This window comes from Bactrocera tryoni, unplaced genomic scaffold (assembly GCF_016617805.1).
Source record: "Bactrocera tryoni isolate S06 unplaced genomic scaffold, CSIRO_BtryS06_freeze2 scaffold_25, whole genome shotgun sequence".
NCBI lineage: Eukaryota > Metazoa > Arthropoda > Insecta > Diptera > Tephritidae > Bactrocera > Bactrocera tryoni.
The window spans coordinates 7933124-7955296 of record NW_024395977.1 but is presented as its reverse complement, the minus strand read 5'-3'; the positions used below and the strand labels follow the sequence as shown (position 1 = coordinate 7955296).

General features: G+C 37.9%; 1 protein-coding gene across 1 annotated transcript; it reads right to left on the bottom strand.

The window, feature by feature from the left end:
* Nucleotides 1-16350: 16350 nt before the first annotated feature.
* Nucleotides 16351-19624, bottom strand: LOC120780278. The gene is made up of 2 exons (XM_040112542.1): nucleotides 18792-19624; nucleotides 16351-18722 (listed from the first exon to the last, which is right to left on the bottom strand). The coding sequence occupies exons 1-2, from the start codon at nucleotides 19159-19161 to the stop codon at nucleotides 18442-18444; spliced, it is 651 nt and encodes a 216-aa protein (XP_039968476.1). The 5' UTR covers nucleotides 19162-19624; the 3' UTR covers nucleotides 16351-18441.
* Nucleotides 19625-22173: the final 2549 nt, after the last annotated feature.

The window sequence follows — 22173 nt, the reverse complement described above, 5'->3', positions numbered from 1 at the left end:
CCAACCCTTCCATTTACAGTGTCAGACTCTGCTTCTCTGGCTGCCAGAAGACGGTCAAGGGCCAACTTTCTGACTTCTATCCGTTCGTCAGTCATCATACTAAGGAGAATGTTTTCTGGAAGAGCAAAGAAAGCATTCTGTTGAATGGATGAATCGACAACCTTGCGCAGTTTAGCAGGTAAGTATCTCGACCTTTGAATTGCAGCATAGAGATGGCGCGAGCCATCTTTGATTGAACTGTTGAATCTTACTGAGAACCACAAAGGTGAGTAAACTGTAAGTATGTACTTGACCAAAATCTTTATTTCCTTTGTTGGTTTGTCAGTAGAAATGTATAATCTCAGAATTCTATTTGCACAGGTGAGCCAGCGAGATTTGCACATGTTACCTGGATGCATCGACGCTAAATCTGAGGAACATTGACCGGAAACAGCTTCTGATATTTTATAGAGATAAGCTTGGTCTGTGCTAAGTTGGGTCGGATTAATAACCTCAGAAGGTAATTGGCAGAATGGAAAACTTTCAAATTTGACAACAGGCAACTTCTCACAATCAGGAGCAGTTTACCTATGTCGCCAGAGAATGTATTTGGACTCTTTGAGACACCATCTATGTGTTCGAAAAGAGCACGAAATGGAAGTTCGTTGAAATGTAGAAGACAAACAACCCACTGTAATGGCCTACATATTCTTTCTTCTAGTTTCCGAATGATTCCACCTTTCCAACCTGTGTTCGTGTTGGTGCCATCAGCACCGACAACTTTTAGATGTTCCACATCAACTGAATTGTCTTGCAAATGTTGCCATATAGCTTGCGTCTCATGCTCAGCTGACCCGGAAGGAGAGGTGACGTGGCCAAAGTAATGACAACCAGGTTCCGCTATAAGAGAAATATGTTCCTCTTTGACAGTGTCGCGGTAGTATTTTTCACCTTCGCTGACTTGTGTAAGTGTATTGTCTTTGCGGCCGTCAAAATACAGCCCATATACAGAGTCGATACTTTCGGTGTTTTGGAGCTTAACTCCAACACTTTTTTTTGCCTGACTAATCTTGCATTTGTCAGTGATAAAGCTAGCCTGATCCTCTGTTATAAAACCTGCTTTTTTGGCAACCCTAAAAGCAGATGAAACAATCAAGGCCGCTGCTCTATCACTTACTCCAAATCTTTGGGCAGCTAAAGCAGTGTGCTCTAATACTAGTGTGTTTTGTTTGGTTTTAGAGGATGGAAGAAAAAATTCATCATCAGCATCGTTTTTGGAAGAATCCATGCGCGACGCACCTACATTGTTGTCGTCTGTATGAGAATCTGGCTGTTCTGAATGGTCACGTGTTCTAGCTGATACTTTTCTGGTAAGTGTTGATGTTCAATGACGTTTTGAAAGCTTTTCTTTACGTTCATTTTTTCTTTGTAATATTTTTTGTTTCAGGTAGATCAACACTTCCAATGCGACCAATTCTTCTGGTTCTCTGGTCCAAGAGAAATGGTTGTTTATTGATAGGAACTTTCCTTTCCTTTGGACAAGTGCAAGAAGAAAAATAAATGCATTTACAAGCAGCGATGTCAAATAATTTTCCGGCAGAAGAGACAAATTCGTCTCTTTTAGAGCTCAAACCTATTGGGTTCCTTAAAAACATTTGTTTAAGAGTCAGAAATTTCTTATGGTATGTGGTGAGCATTTGTACAACTCTGGTGTGTGAAACTATCGGAATAGATGACTTTTAGAAAGTATTTTCAACTTTCAAAAGAACATCCTGGTAAGTAGGTAACTGGGACTCAGAGAGATTGTACGGATATATGCCAAACACAGGACATTTCTGTCTAAATTTAAATTTAGATACAGACATTTTGAGTCTGTTGAGAGAATATAAGTGATAGCACTCGGCGAAATCAACGACAAGACTGAAGGAACACGATGAAAAAATATTTATGTGGAGACCAGTCCGAACGTGTCGTATGGCGCAGAGAAATGAATGTAAGTGATAGGAATCGGCGAAATCAACGTCAATAATGAAGGAACTCGATGAAAAAATATTTATGTGGAGACCAGTCCAAACGTGTCGTATGGCGCAGGGAAATGAATGTAAGTGATAGAACTCGGCGAAATCACCGACAAGAATGAAGGAACTCGATGAAAAAAGATTTGTGTGGAGACCTATCCGAACGTGTCCTTTGGCGTAGGTGAATGAATGTGAGTGATAGCACTCGGCGAAATCAACGTCAAGAAGTGTGGCCGCAAGCCGATTTTCACCTTGCGCTGTGACGCGCCGCATTTTCGCTCGTATCTCGGGAACGGTTCGTCCTACGGCCATGATCACATCCACCATCACCATTTCGGTAGCAAATGACGTGACAAATAACTTTTGTTTTATACATTTTGCCATGAGATGCGTATTTCAGGCGCTAGGTAGACAATTTCACGATTTTAGGCGAACTTCCGAAATTTCAAGGCCGGCATTGGAATCAAGAAATACTAAGGCAACTTTTCCGCACTATTAGAAATCCCGAATCGAAAAAAGTCCGGAATCGACCCACCCTATTGGATAATTATGCTGACAATGTTAATTATTCATAATTATTTGTATTAATATTACTAAATAATAACATATCTGGAGAAATTAGGGATTTATTTATTATATGACTAATTTAATCATATTTTTGGTTCACTATTTAATGGCAAAAGTAATTCATGTCAAATTTTGTGATGATATTTAGCCAGAGTTGCCCATATATGAAATTGATTTTGATTGGTCAGTTTGTATGGCAGTCCGACCTTACCAATTCTTTTGAAGATTAAAGCGATATCTTGGACAATAAGCCATGCTAAATTTCATGAAGATTTCTTGTCACATAAGAACTTAATTTTGATTTTTCCGTTTGTATGGCAGGCTTTGTTATCCGAGCAGCATAATTTCTTCAACTATGCAAGCATTTGATTTCGGTCATTTAGTTTGTATGTAAGCTATATGCTAAAGTAATTCGATCTAAACAATTTTTTCGGAGATTATATAATTACCTTAAGCAGTAATCCATGCCAAATATCGTGAAGATACCACGACAAATGCGAAAGTTTTCCATCCCAATGAGAAAGTTTCCCATGCAAGCATTTGATTTGAACAATTTCTTCCGATATTACATTATTTCTATGAACAATAACTCATACCAAATTTCCTGAAGATATATCGTCAAATGAGGAAGTTTCTCATGCAAGCATTTGACTCCGATCATTCAGTCTGTATGGCAGCTATATGCTATAGTTAATCGATCTGAACAATACAATTTCTTCGGAGATTATATTATTACCTTAAGCAGTAATCCATGTCAAATTTCGTTAAGATACCACGTCAAATGCAAAAGTTTTCGATAAAAGCCCTTGATTCCGATCATTCGGTTTGTATGGCAGCTGTATGATATACATATGTATGTATAGAGCCGCTCTGAACAATTTCTTTGGATATTACAATACTTCTATGAACAATAACTCATACCAAATTTCGTGAAGATATATTGTCAAATGTGATTTTCCTTACAAGAACTTAATTCCGATCGTTCAGTTTGTATGGCGCTATATGTTATAGTGGTCCGATATCCGACAAATGAACAGCTTTTTGAAGAGAAAATGACGTTTGCAAAATTACAAAACGATATCTTAAAAGCTGAGGGACTAGTTCGTATATATACATACAGATGGACATGGCTAAATCGACTCAGTTCAAAATACTGATCATTTATATATATACTTTACAAACTTTGTGGCAAACTTAAAATACCCTGTTCAGGGTATAAAAAAACAAATACAGTGCAAAGTGGCGTGACAATAATACATATATTAGAAAGTTAGCGTTACTACAAATAGTTAATTGTCGAAGTTGAATCAAATTTCTCCCAACTTCACCAACAATGGCTAAATCAAATATGAATGGGGAGCAAGCAATGTTTCCGCTCTCAATTAACGATGTCATTAAGGATGCTTTCTCCTCGTTTGAAGAGAAGTGGATGCTATTTTAGCCCTAATATACACTAATCCAATGGCATCTGAGTATCTTCACAAATGTGAACTTTTTAAGCAAGCGTTTATCTTATCAGAAGGCGTAGACCATGGAATAACAGGTAACGTTTGTCTAAAGTCAGCTTATAAAGCTTGAAAGCCACCAAACAAAGCTTGATTTTCTTGTAAATCTTTGAAAGTTCTTTCCCAAGCTTTTAGTAACTTCTTATGAGCCATGCTGTATAAATTTTGCAGCTCCAGGCGTTTTTGATATATTGAATGTAGGTGTTTCATTAACTTGCATATTCAAAGGTAGCTTCAGCGAAGAATGAGCTGTACGACCACCATCCACCAAAGCGGCTGCGATACCAGTAGAAGCTAGTACCAGTGGAATTTTATTTAGAGAACGTACCGCTGTTAACAGTAATGATATCAAAAATGTTTTTCCGGTGCCTCCTGGCGCATCCAAAAAACAAAATCCACCACCCCCACTACAAATTGCTGGTATAATAGATTCTGAACTGCTGATTCTGCTGAACATTCAATTTCGGAACATAAGAATTTAATTCATTGCGATCATACGTTGTTCATGTTATAATTCCTGATTGAAAAGATCATGCATACCTCGATTTGACAATGTAAGCCCAATAGCGCTAATGTCTTGTTTGATATAGATAAGCATACATTTTCCATTATCACCAAAGTTTCATTATAAATTTCTGGCGTGAAATTCATTAAAGGATCTGAAAAGCTGCGACGAACTCGATGTAAAATGTCTTCTGCCATATGTTCTCGATAAGTTGTCCACAATTCCATTGGATTGGAAGGAAAACACGTTGCCAATATAATCGAAAATAGTGTTCGTATTTGTTGTGGATGATCAGAAACTGATGCATCTGCAAGAATAGTATTCCAGTGCATATTATCCTCCAACAAAGAGATAATCGCCAAAAATGCTTAGACTCAGGTGTAACTCCCAAAACCAAAGAGCTCAAAATTCAGCGCCGGTAATATCACTTTCCATTAGCACAACATAATCACGGCGTGTCAGTTTTGAATTTGAATGCTTTACAAACTACAGACATTAATCCAATATAACCTGATGCGTGCAAACTATATTCCAATGTATTATCATAATTGAACGCTGCTCGAATAAAATTTCCTAAAACACGTGCCCTATTTTGCAAAATTCTTCTACCTGTAGTACGTTGCCGATCAACTAAATTTCTTTGCAAATGCTGCACATCATTTTCTCCTAACTGCTACCTGTGAAGCAGAACGAGAATATCTTCCAATATTATTACGTTTGGATGACATTATTCAAAATTAAAAATCAAAATCTGCAAATTTTAAATTGAACACAGTGAATAAAAATTTTAAATCCACTTGAAACAATAATAATTTTAATTTAAAGAAAAAAAATCTAATCAAGCACAAAAACAGATAAATTTGCTAAATATACACTCGACTCGTACGACAATATTCCTTCTTTGTTTTGTTGCCGTCTTATAAGTATATTCTTTTAAATCAATATTGAAAATCGAAACGTATTTCTATATAAACTTTGGTTTAATCTGCTGATTAGCTTTCTTGCCATTTTTTTACAAGGTGTTTTTGCCTGGTAGGGAGGCTGCGTTGCAGGTATAAACCATTTTAAAATTATGTTGTTTACTTCTAACAAAATTCTAAACTTAAAAAAAACAGGAGCCTGAAGCTCATTTTAGTAGCTTCTAGGGTTCTGTTGAGCTTCATTTTTGTGAAATAGCCACATCTAATTCGTATTTGCAGGGCGCGTGCACGTTTACGTAGAATATCTCATTATCCGCGCGTTTATCACGAATGTAATGGAAAACTTATATAAAGTGCAAAACTGTACGAACTTTGATATCCAGTTAAATGTAAACCAAAGGGAGAACTGTTTTACTTGGCATTGTACATTTTGCTCGAACCTTTCAGAATTTACTCGCTCTGATCAGCGTTATTAAGATAAATGTTAACATATTATCTGTCTAAATTTGACAATCTCTGTTATAAATAAGTAATGGATTTTTTTTAATTTACTCTCGTAAGTCTGTTAAAAATGAACTTTTCGTGATTTTTTTTACAAACCATCCTCATTGGATTCTTTTCAAAGTGGTTCAGGACATTTTTCATTTCATGTAACGGTTTAGTCAGCTATAGCGAACAGACAAAAACCAACTTATTTTTATATATTTGATGTAAGAAGCTGATTGCTTTATAAATGTCCAAAAGTTATCAAAACGCCTGCACAAAGCCCCGATCAGTAGAAAATCAGAAAAGTGGTGCGACAAAATTTTAAAAAATAATTTTTTTGTTTTTAAACTTTTAAATACTTATATGTTTTAGTCTTGCCTGAACTGCAAAGAAAAAAAATTGTACACTTCAAATAATGATTTTCGGTCCCATCTATGTACATACAGACAGTATTCACCTGCAGCCACGCATTACTTACCATTCAAAATTTTTAATTTTTACACATATTTGGCAACATTTTATAGCGGTATCGAATTTTTTCTCCATGGCAGAAAAATTACTTTTTTGCGAGTTTATTTCTAAAATATGGCTTGCGTAATTTTATTCATACCTTTTTACATTTTATTGAGCCCACTTCTGACAATTCTGAATTTTGTCACATTTTGAAATTTATAAATTTTAGACGCGTTTTTCTCAAAACTACTTTTTCAAATTCCGTTTTCACTGTCATTTCAAAACTACTTGACCGATTCATTTCAAACTTTGTATACATTTTTGACATATGTATATAATACCTCCCCCATCGTATAGGAATTCTTTATTTTTCCATAAGAGTGTTTTCCACCCCCGAAATGGCGCAAATTTTTAGTGGAAAATAGAAGTTTTCAATTTGAATGGCCGCCAAAAATTTTTAAATAAAAAACAAAATTATCAGAGAACGATGTGCGGAAGATTTGATTATAAAAGTTTTTTTTCAAGACGTTCTGAGGGAAGCCTATTAGTCTACCAGACTGACCTACAGAGGTTATTATAATAATATTTAATGTACTTAGATTCGTAAAGAGAAACCCGGAGATCGAGGGTGTATGGTGGGGGCCCCCTGATCCATCAATTTATTGATATTATGTTTTATCAATTTTGCGAAAAAATTAATTTCATTTATATTTTTTATTTATGTAAAATGTGCTCGTTACCATAAGTATATGATAGCTAGATCCTGAGGAACCATTGGTGCTGATCTCAATAAATTGAGTTTTTCAATTGATTTTTACCGCTGAGAACATTATTTTATAACATTCCAAGCAAATATTCTAACGAGATATAGTAATTCGAATAGGAACAATTTTTGTGAATTGTTGGAGAAAAAAATCTGAAAATAATTGTTTAAGGCACTAGTCTCCCCTGAGGATTGCTGACCCCGATTTTCCCCTGTCTCTTCTCTACTTTGTATACCGCGGCCGGATCGTCTAGTAGTGTATAAAAAAACCTAGATATACATATTTTGTTCGAGCATATTTCAATTTAATGCCAAACAAAGTGAAGTTACCTAATGACATAAAGTAAATCAATTCTCACGACAGTGAGTTCTACGACATTAGATTGACCTGGGACCAAAGGTCTTCATCCAAATTCCACCTCGATTAGGTGTACTCGTAACACATGAGTTAAACTAACTCAAGTGGACCCTGAAAATTTCGATGCGCCGCGTATTTAAAAAAAATTCCATATCTTCGGAGTGACATGAATGAATTTTTTTGCATATTGCACCTGTTCGGAGTAGTTTCTTTCACGATGGAACTACCAATAATATGCAGGATCAATATTAAGTTATAATTTATACTTAATTAAAAATGTTAGGTGGGTTTCAGAGGTACAAAAAAGGTATTTTTACGATTTTTTTTTAATATAAACAATCATATATTTGAAAAATATAATATGTTATATAAGGTACATATTTGAACAATATCTCCTGAAATATCAATACAAAAATGTTGAAAATTCACCCGCTGAGACCTCATTTCCCTGGGCGGTTCATAAAAATGTGCTCTCGCCGTGGACAGCATAAATTATTATTGGTTCATATAAAATTAAAAAACTAGCCGTTAGTACCTATCTAAATCTCGTTTTTGAACATAGGAAATAAGAAAATATTAAACTTTTCCTTATTTCTCAGACTTTGAACAAAAAATCTAATTTTTTGGTCAAATTTTCGCCATTTATTGGTGAAAAAAATAAGTTGTAATGAAACAAGAAAAAATCCTTCGTTCAGTAACTAGATAATGTTATTTTAAAAACGTGTACACAATACGAACTAAATCGGTCGATAACATTTCGAGAAATCGTGTCCGGAGTGGACACATAAATTGCATAGATTACTTCGCAGAAGTAGTACTCGCGCAGACTTTAATTTAAGAACATAATTTTTTGTGTTGTTGAAAAATATATAATTAGAAGTATTTCAGTGAAAGAAATAATATAAAAAGGGATCCGGAAAGCATACTACAACTGAAGAAAGGGGAATAATTTGGAACATATATAAAAAGGGCAAAAAGAGGCCGAAATTGCTAAACTAATGGAAATTTCTCATAAAAAAGTATACAAAGCAATCAAATCATGTAAGGAGAATTCCCAAGTATTGGTCAAAGGCAGGATTCGGAAGCCACGACCATGTAAAACGGATGCGCGTACAGACGCTGCTATAGTATCGCCAAAAATGATCCATTTAAATCATCACGGCAGGTAGCAGCTGATGTCAATCAATCATTGGGCTTAGAAATATCCTCTAGACTTTTCAGAAGACGTCTGAATCAGACAAAATTGTTCGGACGCATATCAAGGAAGAAACCACTCCTTAAAAAAAAATATTTCAAAACGACTGATCTTCGCCAAAGCTCATCAAAAGAAAAGCTTAAATTTTTGGAAAAATGTATTGTGGAGTGATGAAACAAAGGTTAACAAAATAGGACCAGATGGCAGAATATTTGTATATCGTCCTAAGTGCCAAGAATATAATCCTAAGTACACTCAGAAGACGATAAAGCATGGTGGCGAAAATATTATGGTTTGGGGAGAATTTTCTTGGCATGGTGTAGGTCCGCTCGTAAGAATCAATGGAAATATGGACAATGAGAAATAAGAACTTGCCAATAAGTGCTTTAATGCTACAAGAAAAAGCCAAAACCTGCATACAAAATTAAAGAAAAACGAAGATGGTTTTTACGGTTTCAAAATTTCAAGCAAAGATACCGCATTCGACTTCTTCAAATATCGGTCGAAAGATTGTCTTCACAACCTCAGAAAATTAACCCTCTTATAGAAAAAGTTAGAGCTAAAATGACGGAATAGGACATGGTGATGGATCAGTTATATCATGCTGATGACTTCGCTTTATTTTGTGTTGCTCAAACGATATTGGAACTCATAAACTCAAAATATTGGGAATTGGGAAGGCATAGAATCCACTCTGTTTTAAAAATTTTTAATGTCTTATTAAGCAAAAGAACTTAAAATCCGCTTGGATGACGTCGTCTATTTTCATGGCTTCATGAATCATTCGTTCCGCAGGTACAAGTTCCTTTTGAATTTTGTCATTTTCTAAAACATATTATTTATAAGGTGACATCATTTTTAAAGGAGAGAAACTTGCCAATTAAAGGTCGTCCCCTAATCGACAATGCTCTGAGGCGCCTAAGGGAGAAAGCTGTATTTCAATTATTAGAAAACAAGAAAATACAAAAAGATTTCACATTTTTTTAAATAAAAATTTTCTCAAACTTACATTTCCTATCATATCCGTTAAGTACAAATTTATATGTATACGAAACTATAATAAAATGTGAATTTAAAGGTGTAAACAAACATATATTAACTAATTATTTTTGGGTTTTCGGAAACGTGAAAATTTCGCAATTAGTTCATGTTTTCGAGCGTGCGCTATACTATTATAGCTAACGATATTGTCATATCGTAAGTTTGTACCTTCGTAATTAAAATCAATATAAAACAAGTAAGGAAGGCCTAAGTTCGGATATAGCCGTGAAATTCATTTAGGTGCTGGCGAAACTTTATATTTAACAAGTAAAGAAGGATAAGTTCTGAAATAACCGAATATTTCATACTTTTGCAACTTTCAAAGATTACAACCTAGATAATACCTTCAGGTACATAAGGCTTCTAAGTAATTATTAATTGAGGTGGATTTCGGTATATCTAGATAATTAAGGTTTTCATTTTCATAAAAAAAATATTTTGAATATCTAGCAATTGCATTATTTCTGAGCGTAGATCAGTTTGCAATTGTTCGCGCATATTAATGGTCAATTAAAGTGTTTCAACATTTCATCATTGACTTAAGAAAAGCGAAGAATGAGTGTACTGCCCGTAATCACCACACAGTTGTGATCTAAAATTATGATTGAACTTTTTCTCAACACTGCAGTAATTCCGCTGTTTTGTAATGTTAAGTGTATGTGTTAGGTTTGTTATAAATGCTCTTGCGTCGTTCACCAAAGTAGCCGTAATGCCAGGCGTTGTAACTGTCAAAGTGTTTTTCTGTTGTGATATTAGAAATGTTTTACCGGTTCCACATGGTGCAAAAAATTCGTCTTGTTTAGTAGTAACTATCAGTATAATCCATATATGTATACGAAAATTACTATACTTTTGAAGCCACTATGTGTTGTTATTCATTTTATTTTTTTTTAAGTAAAAAATTATTTAAATAGTTTTTATATGAATTTTAAACACATATTTATGATTTAAAATATAGTTTACGTATTTATGAATTGTATTGACTATTAAAATAAAGAGATAAAAAGTATCCTATGTCCGTTCCCTGATTATAAGCCATCTACCCACAAATTTCAGCCAAATCAGGTTAGCTATTTTGGAGTTATATGTATATAGTGGAACTAACACGACTTTTTTTTTATACATATATAAAGATATAACCTAATCTGTCTCGATTAGTTTTAGGTGATACATACAACTGTTAGGTTAACAAACTATTAAAAATCATGTTTTGTTTACTGAGTGCGAAATGTTGTTGATAATTTCTGTTCTTATTGCCAACTATCCCAAATTATTCCAGTGGTTTAAGTTCTTGTTATATGGTTTAGAAAGCGACCCTAATCAGCATATACAAGTATTATATAATAGGTAACATGTTATGTTTATTTCAAAATCAAAAGTTCATGTTTACATCTATTTTAATGTTGATTTAACACCGTACTTTGTAATTAGGCGTGTATGTACATAATTACAGCACTTACCTGTTAGTTTGAAAATGTGCCTTTAATTTTGTCCAATCCACTTTCCAAACCGTCCCTTATCTCATCTTTTATTTTGTTAGCTGTGTCATCCTCGTTCTCATGATAATAAATAAAGTAGACCAATATGCCGACGATTAGGAAGACCACAAAAAATGCGCTTATAATTGAAATTAAAACATTTAGCGCACAGGTAAAGCAGCTGAAAAAAAGTTGAAATTTATATACATACAAAGCCAAAATATCGAAAAGTATAGACATTTAATTCATCAACGAAATTATCTTTTAAATTTTGAGTTGATAAACGTGAGTACATTGGAGATATGATGAATCTCGAACTAGCTGAGTAGATGAATGACAGTATTAGAATAGAGGTATTTAGGGAATGCTCAAGTATACAGCTATATCTCGACCATTCTCGACTCTTCCAGTAGGATTCTAATTTTACCCACCGCCAAAAAAGTTCTGAAAAAAAAGGTACGTCAACTTCCAAAACTGGTCACCAGCCCCAACTAAATTATCAAATGTATGCAAATGCTCAAGTTGAATTCTTAAAATAAAATTGCCTTAGAGTAATACATTCTCGCGAAGCAATTAAAAAATACCAACACCAAACTTACCTTATATCTCAGTTAAAGGTTATTCTATTTAATTGTCTACATCCATTTTGAAGTCTACTTGAAATACGAATACGTCAAAACACGGTTATATTCTCCAAACCATAACACCATCGTAACATTTACCTTTTTTTTTAGATGAGGAGCTTTTATAACGGGTGATCCAAGTACCGTTTTCTATAGTCTTCTTTTGACAGGTCAGCGTGAGTCGTGTCAAGCCGTCATGTTGTTTCTGTTCAGTACTGTTTGGCATTGGAGCCATGTGTAGAAGTTCACATAAGAAAGAAAAGTTCCCTGAGCGCCATTCACTCGGGAGTGGCCAGAAATGATTCTCTTACGTATGGTTCAAGCAGCTCACGACTTCCCGTCTTAGACCAAGTATCCTCTGTGTAGCCAAAAAACATCCGTTTGAAGGCTTAACGTCCCCTCACCAGGGATTGTGACCTGGAATGTTCGCTCTCTTAGTTGAAAAGGTGCCGCTGCCCAGATGGTTGATGCCCTCGTAAAAAGAAAGGCTGAAATCACCACCGTCCACGAAATGCGATAGACGGGACAAGGACTGAGACGAGTAGGTCCTCGCGGCCTTTACAAGAGTGGTACTATAAAGGAGCGCGTATTCGGTGTGGGATTCGTAATGAGAGAGAGATGTCAAAATCGTGCTTAGCGACTTTAGCGCCAGGGTGTCCAAGGAAGGTACCTTTAAAACAATGGTTTGTGGCTGGTGGACTTCTCCGGGGGCCGAACTATGGTTATCTGTAGTACTAGACTCCAGCATAGGAAAATTCATCGAGCCACCTGGATGTCTTCGGAAGGAAAAGCCACCAACCAGATCGACGGTGTTGAGATAGACGGAGGACACATCTCCGGTGTTTTAGACGAACGTACGCTCCAAGATCTTAAAATTGACTCGGACAACGTCGTATCGGAGCGGAGAGAAAACAGACTGCCTACCTCGCAATGTTACAATCGACCACAACACGAGGGATAGATACCGAGAACTAAAGAGGGAACCAAGAAGTATTTGCAGACAAAAAAGAGACAGATTGAAATGCGTGAGTATGAAGAGCTTGACACGCTGGCCAATAGGGTAATGCAAGAAAATTCTACGAAAAGATGCGGCGTCTAACAGAAAGTTTCAAGACTGGAGCATACTGTTGTAGAACCTCCAGAGGTGATCTAGTGACTGATGCCCAGAGCATACTTATGGAGGGAACACTTCTGCAGTGTGCTGACTGGCAGTGAAAGAACTCCTGGAAATGGTGAAACCAATCGAAGAACTGTAAGGTGGCGAAGAACTGATAAGGAGCATGCATCAGCTTCTTTGTAGAATATGGTCAGACGAAGGCATGCCCGACGAATGAAATTAAAGTGTGCTCTGCCCAATCACCAAAATCGGAAATCTCACAATTTGCGTCAACTACCATGGGATAAGCTTATGGCATATAAGGTTCTATCGATAATACTATTGTGTGATATACAAATTAAAGCCCATCGTCAACAAACTGATTTGACGTTATCAGTGTGGTTTTATGCTGGAAAAGCAAAAACTGACCAGATATTTAGGAGGATGAAGTCATGTGTAGAAGTTCGCGCAAGTGGGGAAAGTTCTCTGGTCGCCATTCACTTGGGAGTGGCCAGAAACGATCAGAACGAAGTATTCTCTGGGTAGCCTAAGAACATTCGTTCGAAGGCGAGCTAAAGTGAGAAGGCGAAATATCCCTTACACATGGTTGTGCGCTGGGTTTGGGACCCGCCACGTAAAAAACGCCCCCAATGAAAAGATACCAACTGCCTCGGATGAGCCCCAATCGATGACAATGGAGCAGACGTTCCATTGCCCGACCATGAAAAAGTTGGAATAGCAATTACCCGCCTGAATAACAAAGCGGCGGGGGCCGATGGATTGCCGGGTGAGCCATTCAAACACGGCGGTGAAGAACTGATTAGGAGCATGCGTCAGCTTCTTTGTAAAATATGGTCCGACGAAAGGATGCCCAACGATTGGAATTTAAGTGTGCTCCGCTCAATCCACAAAAACGGAGACCCCACAATCTGCGCCAACTACCGTGGGATAAGCCTCCTCAACATCGCGTATAAGGTTCTTTCCAGCGTATTGTGTGAAAGATTAAAGCCCACCGTCAACAAACTGATTCGACCTTGGAGTGTGGCTTTAGACCTGGCAAATAAACAACCGACCAGATATTTACCATGCGCCAAATTTGGAAAAAGACCCGTGAAAGAAGATTCGACACACACCATCTCTTCGTCGATTTCTGCTGCTTTTGACACCACGAAAAGGAGCTGCCTTATGCAGCGATGTCTGAATTTGGTATACCCGCAAAACTAATACGACTGTGTAAACTGACGTTGAGCAACACCAAAAGCTCCGTCAGGATCGGGAAGGACCTCTCCGAGCCGTTCGATACCAAAGGAGGTTTCAGACAAGGCGACTCCCTATCGTGCGACTTCTTCAATCTGCTGCTGGAGAAAATAATTCGAGCTGCAGAACTTAATCGAGGAGGTACAATTTTTTGTAAGAGTGTACAGCTGCCTACAGGAACCAGCATAAACACAACCGACAATGTCAGCCTGGAAATCCAACGCAGGATAACTCTTGCCAACAGGTGCTACTTCGAACTGAATAGGCAATTGAGAAGTAAAGTCCTCTCTCGACGAACAAAAACCAAACTTTATAAGACACTAATTAATCCCGTCCTGCTATATGGTGCAGAGGCACGGACGATGACAACATCTTATGAGTCGACGTTAAGAATTTTCAAGAGAAAGGCAACGGCGAATCTCGCAGCATTCATAATAGGAAAATATTCTACCGAATAGACCACATTCAGCACGCAGTAAAGAAAATAAAGCAGTCGTAGCTGAGAGTTTACACCAAAATCATGGAGTCGATTCGGCGGCGTTTGCAGCAACTCAGACTGACGTATGGAACGACTTGGCGCATTTTGCATCGATATACATATTAAACTGAAAGCGTAGAAAATACAGTTTGTGCAAGAACTGAAGCCGCTCGACCTTCCCAAGTGACATTGTTTCAAGAAGACCCGACGTTTACCAGGCAAATTTCTTTTTTCTGGCTCAATGGGCAAGTAAAATAGCCGCATTTGGGACGAAGAGCAATCTGAAAAGACTGGCATTTGATCCAGAAAAAAACAACGATTAGTGTGATTTGTGAGCCGGTGGAATCATCGGTCCAAATTTCTTCAAAAATGATGCCGGTGAGAACGTAACTGTTTACGCCGATCGTTATCGCGCCATGGTAATCGATTATCCGATGCCTGAAATTGAAACTCGTGATCCCGGCGACATTTGATCTCAACAAGACGACGCTACTTCCAACAAATCGCATCAATCAATGGATTTATTGAGAGAACACTCGGTCGGTTGGCCACCAAGATCGTGACGTTATAGCGTGATCAGCGAAAAACGCTACTCCCTGCCTCAGTTGCCTTCCTTAGCGAGCAAAATGTGTCAAAAGTTGAGCCCGTGGTAAAAACGCAGAAATCAGCCATCAATTACAATTCTTCATAATATAAAATATCAAAACTGAAAACAAACTATTAAAAGTAGTTTATATATTTATAAATAATAGCTTTCGACTCTGATTTTGAGTTAGTTTAAGAAAATTTCAAACATATTAAATACAACTTTTATAATTACTACAGTATATCGAGATTGGCAACCCTGCGTTGTGAGAGAGTAATCAGCTGACACGTTTCTACGGCAAAAATCCAAATGCCGTGGATTCCTACGGCATCCTACGGCAAAGCGAAAGGGAGTAGCGTTTTTCGCTGATCACTTACATTGCGCTCCCATAAGATAGGTCGTATCATCTCTCAGCGCTCTTAGACTTTTCCCTGTGGGGATATGTAAAGTCCAAAGTCTATGTGGACAACCCCGATATGCTCGAACCAGTCATCGAAAATTGGACTCAACAAAAGGACCATTTAAGCCGTAGCGCGGCCAACATTTCAATGAGATAATCTTCAAAAAATAAATGCCAAAGAATGTTATTTTGAATGATAAGCATTACCCATTACATTTGAAGTTTCTGCGTTTTTTCTTTAAAAGTAAAGCTTCGAAATGTATCACCCTTTAGAAGTCTTCCAAACTTTTTATTTAATAGCTGCACCACTTTTGATATAGAAAAAACGGAATTGAAAGCAATCCTCAGGATCTTGCAGTTTTCCGTTGGTGTCAAAGTTATTGCACTGCTGCCTTTGCTGCCGTTACACTTTTTCTTTTTTTCGAAATTAATTGATTTAAATATAGAGTTTTTATATGCAAATGATCAGGGTGACAAAACGAGTTCAAATCCGCCTGTTTGTCCGTTCACCCGTGCCCGTTCACTGGCACCATAAGAAGTTTTGTATTGTAGATAGGCGTAATCGGACTACTGCCGCGCCCATAAAACGTCATTAATCAAAAACGTATACTGAGGGACAAACGTTTTAGCACGGCTGGAGTTGCAAGAACGTGGGACTGTATGTTTGGAATCATTATATTGCCCACAGTATATTTGATCCACAAGACTCAACTTTTCTTCGCTTTGTTGCAAGTTTTCTTTCAATATGTTCATATATAAAGTTTTGGACATTACTCTATCAACAAATACTCAGTTCTCAACGCCTGACGAAGCCATACATCCTCAAACCATGACTCCATATTGTTTTACGGTATAACTAATATTGTCTCCATATCTGTATTCGATCATCGCTTTGGAAAATGTTAAATCTGTTTTCGTCTGTGAAGAATACTTTGTCCTAGAAGTCGAGAAATTTGTTTTTATACTCTAGAAAATTCTAAAGGTTTTTTTTTATTAACCTGGCTAATAAGAGGATTTTTTCGAGCTATTCTGGACTTGCACCCCACCCAATTCGAATAGCACACACCGCACTGTTTTCGGATGCGCATGTTTACATACATAATTCTTTCCTAAGGACAGCAATAACCTTTGTTGGATACGTGCCACAAACATTTTCTTACTACTTACGCGGGCGGCCCGAACGGCCAAAACTCTAGAGACAACGCACATCTTTAAATCGCTTAACCCTCTATCACTCAAAACTCTCAGCGTGGAAGAAGGCGAGTGGGAATTTTGTTATGGAATAATTAGAGTGTAAAGTATTTCAAAAAAAAACATCCCCAAGTGATTTGCGTGTTTTTTTCGAATGACAGGTAGGCAAAAGGTAAAGAGTGCCTCAGGGCGCTCATGACAGTTTATGCCAAATATATGATGTGGTATACACGACAGAGTAGTAGATTGGAAAAGAAAGATAAAGCAAAGATGAAAGATAAGCAAACACGAAATATATTCAAAAGAACTAATTTTTATTGTGATAATTAAACAGTTTTTTGCGTTGGTGCAGCACAAATGAAGATTGCATTTGGAGCAAACACACTTTGTTTGCGACTTCTTACAGAGTTTACACCATTTTTTTCCGCCTTCTTTGCCAAGCCAAATTGGAAAATGGTCTTGACCATCGTAGTGCACTTCATGTACGGGATGTTTTGACTTTTGGCCAACTCCCGAATTGCTTGGCTCTATAGCAGCTACAGCTTCACGAAATCGCGGGAACTGCAAAACCCGTTCATGTTTGGCTGATTCATGACTTGAGTCAGTTACCTTTTCTGCATAAATCCGTTTATGTGGTAAATACGCATTTGTGATCGCCATGTCAATGAAATGGTAAAACAATCGAGTTATTGCATCGTTTGACTTCGCTCGTATGTGGTACCGGCCGATCAGAGCGTCCATCAAGTCAACACCGCCCATGTGATTATTGTACTCTTTGATTATTTGAGGACAATCAATTTCCAAATATTTCTTCGCCTTTCTGTCGTAGCGAGCTGCTTTCGATGGCTGTTTGTTTGCATCTGTATTGGATCTTTGAAATGGTTGAACGCCGACGTAGTATGTTGATGCCAATCGTACTAATTTATTGTCTTTCCATAAGACTGTGGTTATGCCAACACTATATGCTCTCCCCATATACTCACATGAATTCGAGGAATTCGTAAGGTGCCTAAACTAAATATGCCTCGAGCTCGCAATAATACCAACACGGCAACGATGTATAAAAATTATCAAAATACAGAATGTGATTCCTGAAGTTTGGTATAGTTTGCGATAAACGAACAACAACGTTCGACGTGGCTCCAAGATCTGGTTGTCCTGGTAAGATCACATTGTCGCCAGCACCATTATAAACCTCGAAGCGATAAGCGAATCCGCTTGTATCGCATAACACGAATAATTTGATGCCCCACTTGTGTGGTTTGTTTGGCATGTATTTTTGGTGCCACACATTTGTTCATCGACGCACAATCGGGCTGTTTTGGGTACGGAATCAAACCGTGTGTTTAAAAAAATCAGACAACGCTCTAATACGGAACAACGCATCATAACCAGGCTCTCCTTTTTTGGCCCTAGTGTTTTCATCACGAAAAGACAAATATTGTTTTATCGCCATAAACCTTGCTTTAGGCATCGTTTTTGCTATTGGTTGAAACGCATTTGGGCCCCAATAGCTTTCCAAATTGGGATAGCGGTAAATGCTCATGTAAACAAGAATGCCAATGTATTTGTAAATTTCTTCGCGGGTGTTATGAACTTGGAGTTGATATCGACATTGCGAGCTGTCCAGCTCGATTCTAAAGCAATCTTGTCAACCATTTTCTTAGTGAAGAAATAGCGAAATATCTCCATCGGAGTTCTAAGCTCTTTGATTGAAGATGGTAGGCTTGAGTCACCACGGAAGGCCACCTCATTTACATGCAAACACATCGATCTTTTTCGCCATATAACTTTGGAAAACTCAGCCGAATCTTTGGTTATTGCTTCAATACGTATAATAAATGGAATTTTAGATTCACAAATAAAATGAACACAGCATCTAGACATATTACCTGTTCCGCTGAAACCTCCAGAGGAAGGCACAATAGACTGACCACTACAATCAAATTCAGGCAAAAGGGAATGGGCACGTTTTGGTGGCTTCAAACGTGGTGTTGAAGTTGATGGCCCTTCTTCTCCTGAAGCTTCTTCAACTTCTTCATTTGGCGAAGTTGAGGGAAGATCTTCCTTGATTGCACTCAAGTTCAACGAAAACTTGTCCGCTTTATTCAAAAAAGCAGATTCGTCTTCATCGATTTGGTGAACTACCTCCGATATGTACCGTTCATCTTCGGGGCTTATTTCATTAGGTTCGAAATCCGGATCATTCATATCGTCATCGCTACTAAAATCAGCTTCTTCGTCTGTTTCAACCGATTCCATAAATTCACAAATTTGCTAATCGGTCATTTCGCTCAGTTTGACCTTTTTACGGTTTCGAAAATCCATTTTCAGCTATAAAACAATGGCAGGCACTGCAAAAAAAACATAACAAAACAATAAAAAGAAAACACAAATTTTCATGTAAACTGTTATAAGTGCCCTGAGGCACTCTTCCATTTTGTTTTCTCACCCGATACTTTATTTCATTTTTCACTTTCACTTGTATGTAAAAGGTAAAAAGAACTACTTACCTTTGCAACAATAAAATTTTGAATAGAATCCGATAACAATATATATGTATATATATTTTTGTTTTGAAATTTTTTTTTGTGAAATTAATTTTAGCTTTGCACACTAGTAAAACTCATACGAAACGTAACGGTAAATTTAAACGCAGCGTGACAACCTGTCAAAAATAAACTACACTCACAATTGAAGTGTTGCCAACAAGCTTGTTTTTAAGCTTTATGCAATTTTTTATTTATTTATTATTTATTTTGAATTCCGTGATGCATGCCTGAATTAAGTTTGCTCGTCTGTCAGGGCTAAAAAGTCAGCCGGATGTTCGAAAATCCTGATATTAGTTATATGGGGGGTAAGTCAAGTTTTCGCTCATATTTATCTATTTTAGGTGCAAAAATACACTGTTATGAGTAAAACATACTCTGTACTCAAATATTGGTCTTTTATATTCGGCATAAAGTCACCCAGAAGTTCGAAAATTTTTATATTAGGTATATGGGATCTCTGGGAAGTATGGACCTGCTTCAAGATTTTTAACACACAGGCATACCATTGTCAGAGAAGTGCTTTCCCTGATTTCAACTTTTCTCGGCACCCTGATCATTTATATATAGATAACCCTATATCTATCGCGATTAAGTTTAGGTGATACGTACAACTAGGTGAACAAAACTATAATACCCTGTAGCAACTGGTTGCAAGAAATGAGCACTCGAATGGTTGATTAGTGATAAGCATTAACAACAGGCATTAGGAACGTTGAAGAAAAGCTTTGGCAGAGTTTGGGCGAATCTGCTACACAGGTAGGCATAGCTGTGTAATGCCTAAATTAACTATTTATTTATATACTTAGTTTTTATTATGTGTCTTTAGATGACACTCAACACTTTTCAGTTTGCTGGTGTGTCGTCAAAAAAGTAACATTGTGTTTATATGTACGATAAGTGTTTAAATGAGTTAAGCATCCACCCACTCTACCCGTAAAAACTGGCGCACCCTAATAAAACAGCTTAGTTCACCACAGCTGAGAACACCACAACACAACTCACCATGCCTATACACCAACAAACTGATCAAAAAGGATGGAAAACGGGAAACATTCAACATTCATTTTATCACTTTTCGTTTTGCGACTCATCCCGCGCGTTTGCAATAACATCGTTTGGACAGCTGATTCGGTTGTTACACCGCTTCGCACATCTGTTTATTCGCTTGTGCATGTGTTTATTATACTCGATCAGCTGGACGAGAATCGGAATTTTGGCGAAATTTAAATTGATATACTGATGCATTTTTACTTTGAACAATTCGTCACACACTCGTCGCATATCAACATACTTTCGCACGTCAACAATTCGACCATCAACATATTCCATACACACATTCGCGAACACACTGCGCCCCGTGGGACTTTAAATTTCCAAGGGGAATAGTCACCGTCGCTGAGCTTTAAGCGACCGGGGGGGTCGGCAGGTCGCGGATAGCCGGACGGCCTGTAGTAGCAGGTTAGTTGCGAAATAAGTTTAAACGAATAAGCAGTCCCCGACGAGAAGCGGCGGGAGTGGAGGTCTTCACCGCTCCTTTGAAATATGTGTCTCCCGCAACATGCAAGGGCATGTTGTGCAATAAAAAAAAAATCCAGGCGTGACGGATCCATAATGGGCGGCTTTCTCGTAAGCGTCTATTCACCATGTTAGGTGCGGATGATTAAATCTACCTGACCGGTACACGACGCAGCATACTGGGAGTCCCTTAAACTCTTCGCAAGCGACTTCTCCGCTGACGAAAGGGAGAGGGTGAGGTGTCAGTAAACAGCCACTTCGGTCCTTGGTCAGGAAGTGTGCATTGGGCATAGGAGTAGTAGCCTATGTTGCCCCGGGTGAGCGCCGGTCCGTACGTGTACTCAGGGAACTGGGGTAGGGGCATTGTCCCCGAGGGTATACCCGTTCCAGTCTATTTCGGCCCACCCCCCTGCACACGATGCGCTGTATGAAAGAAGTAAATGGAAAACAATGCGAGAAACAATACGAACAACATATATAATGAAAGCGGAATTTTAATGAGTAGCCGTGCTGAAAACTCTAGATCAGAGGCAGATCTGACTGTGAGGACACCAAATACGGAAGTAGATCCATTCAAACGTGTATCGAGAATAGCCCGATCGCCCAATCAGACGCCCGTAATCAGTAAACCGGTGCGAGCGAGGTCCTCACCACCGGTATTAGAAGATAGTACACCTCAAGCCAAAGTAGCACAACATCCCGGTGCCTACTTCTCTGAACTAGGAAGTGCCATAAAAAGACTGACTGAAGCAATGCATCCGCCGCAGCGGTCTATAAATAACAACATGAGAAACATCCTTAGTTCTGTAGCAAAGCTATATTCAAAAGCCCTGGAGGAGCACACAGGAATGTTAGAAGCAAGACGGAAGGTACAACTCAGAACCGCAAACACGGAAACAACACCAAAGAGGCCGCGCGAGGAAAATCAGCCCAAACGGAAAACACCGTCAAAAAGAAATAAAACGACGCACGAAGAGGCACCGAAAAACCAGCAAGCGGAGCGAAGCAAAGAGACATCAGGAAATAGCCCTGATAAATCCAGAAAAGAAGAAAAAAAGATGACGGCTGGGTAAGCGTCAAGCGCAAGCCACAAAACCACAAAAAAATTGACCGAAAGCCACCCCCACGGCCCGATGCTATAGTCATAGCGCGCTATGGAGATATGTCCTACAGAGACATCCTTATGAAGGTGAGAAAAGAAGAAAAT

Excerpts from the sequence above, each read along its gene's own strand:
- LOC120780278 (XM_040112542.1), bottom strand. The coding sequence starts at position 19,161 with ATGGAATCGGTTGAAACAGACGAAGAAGCTGATTTTAGTAGCGATGAC. Across the intron at positions 18,723-18,791 it reads TGGAGGTTTCAGCGGAACAG|CAATAACCAAAGATTCGGCT; the intron begins GTAATATGTCTA and ends TACGTATTGAAG.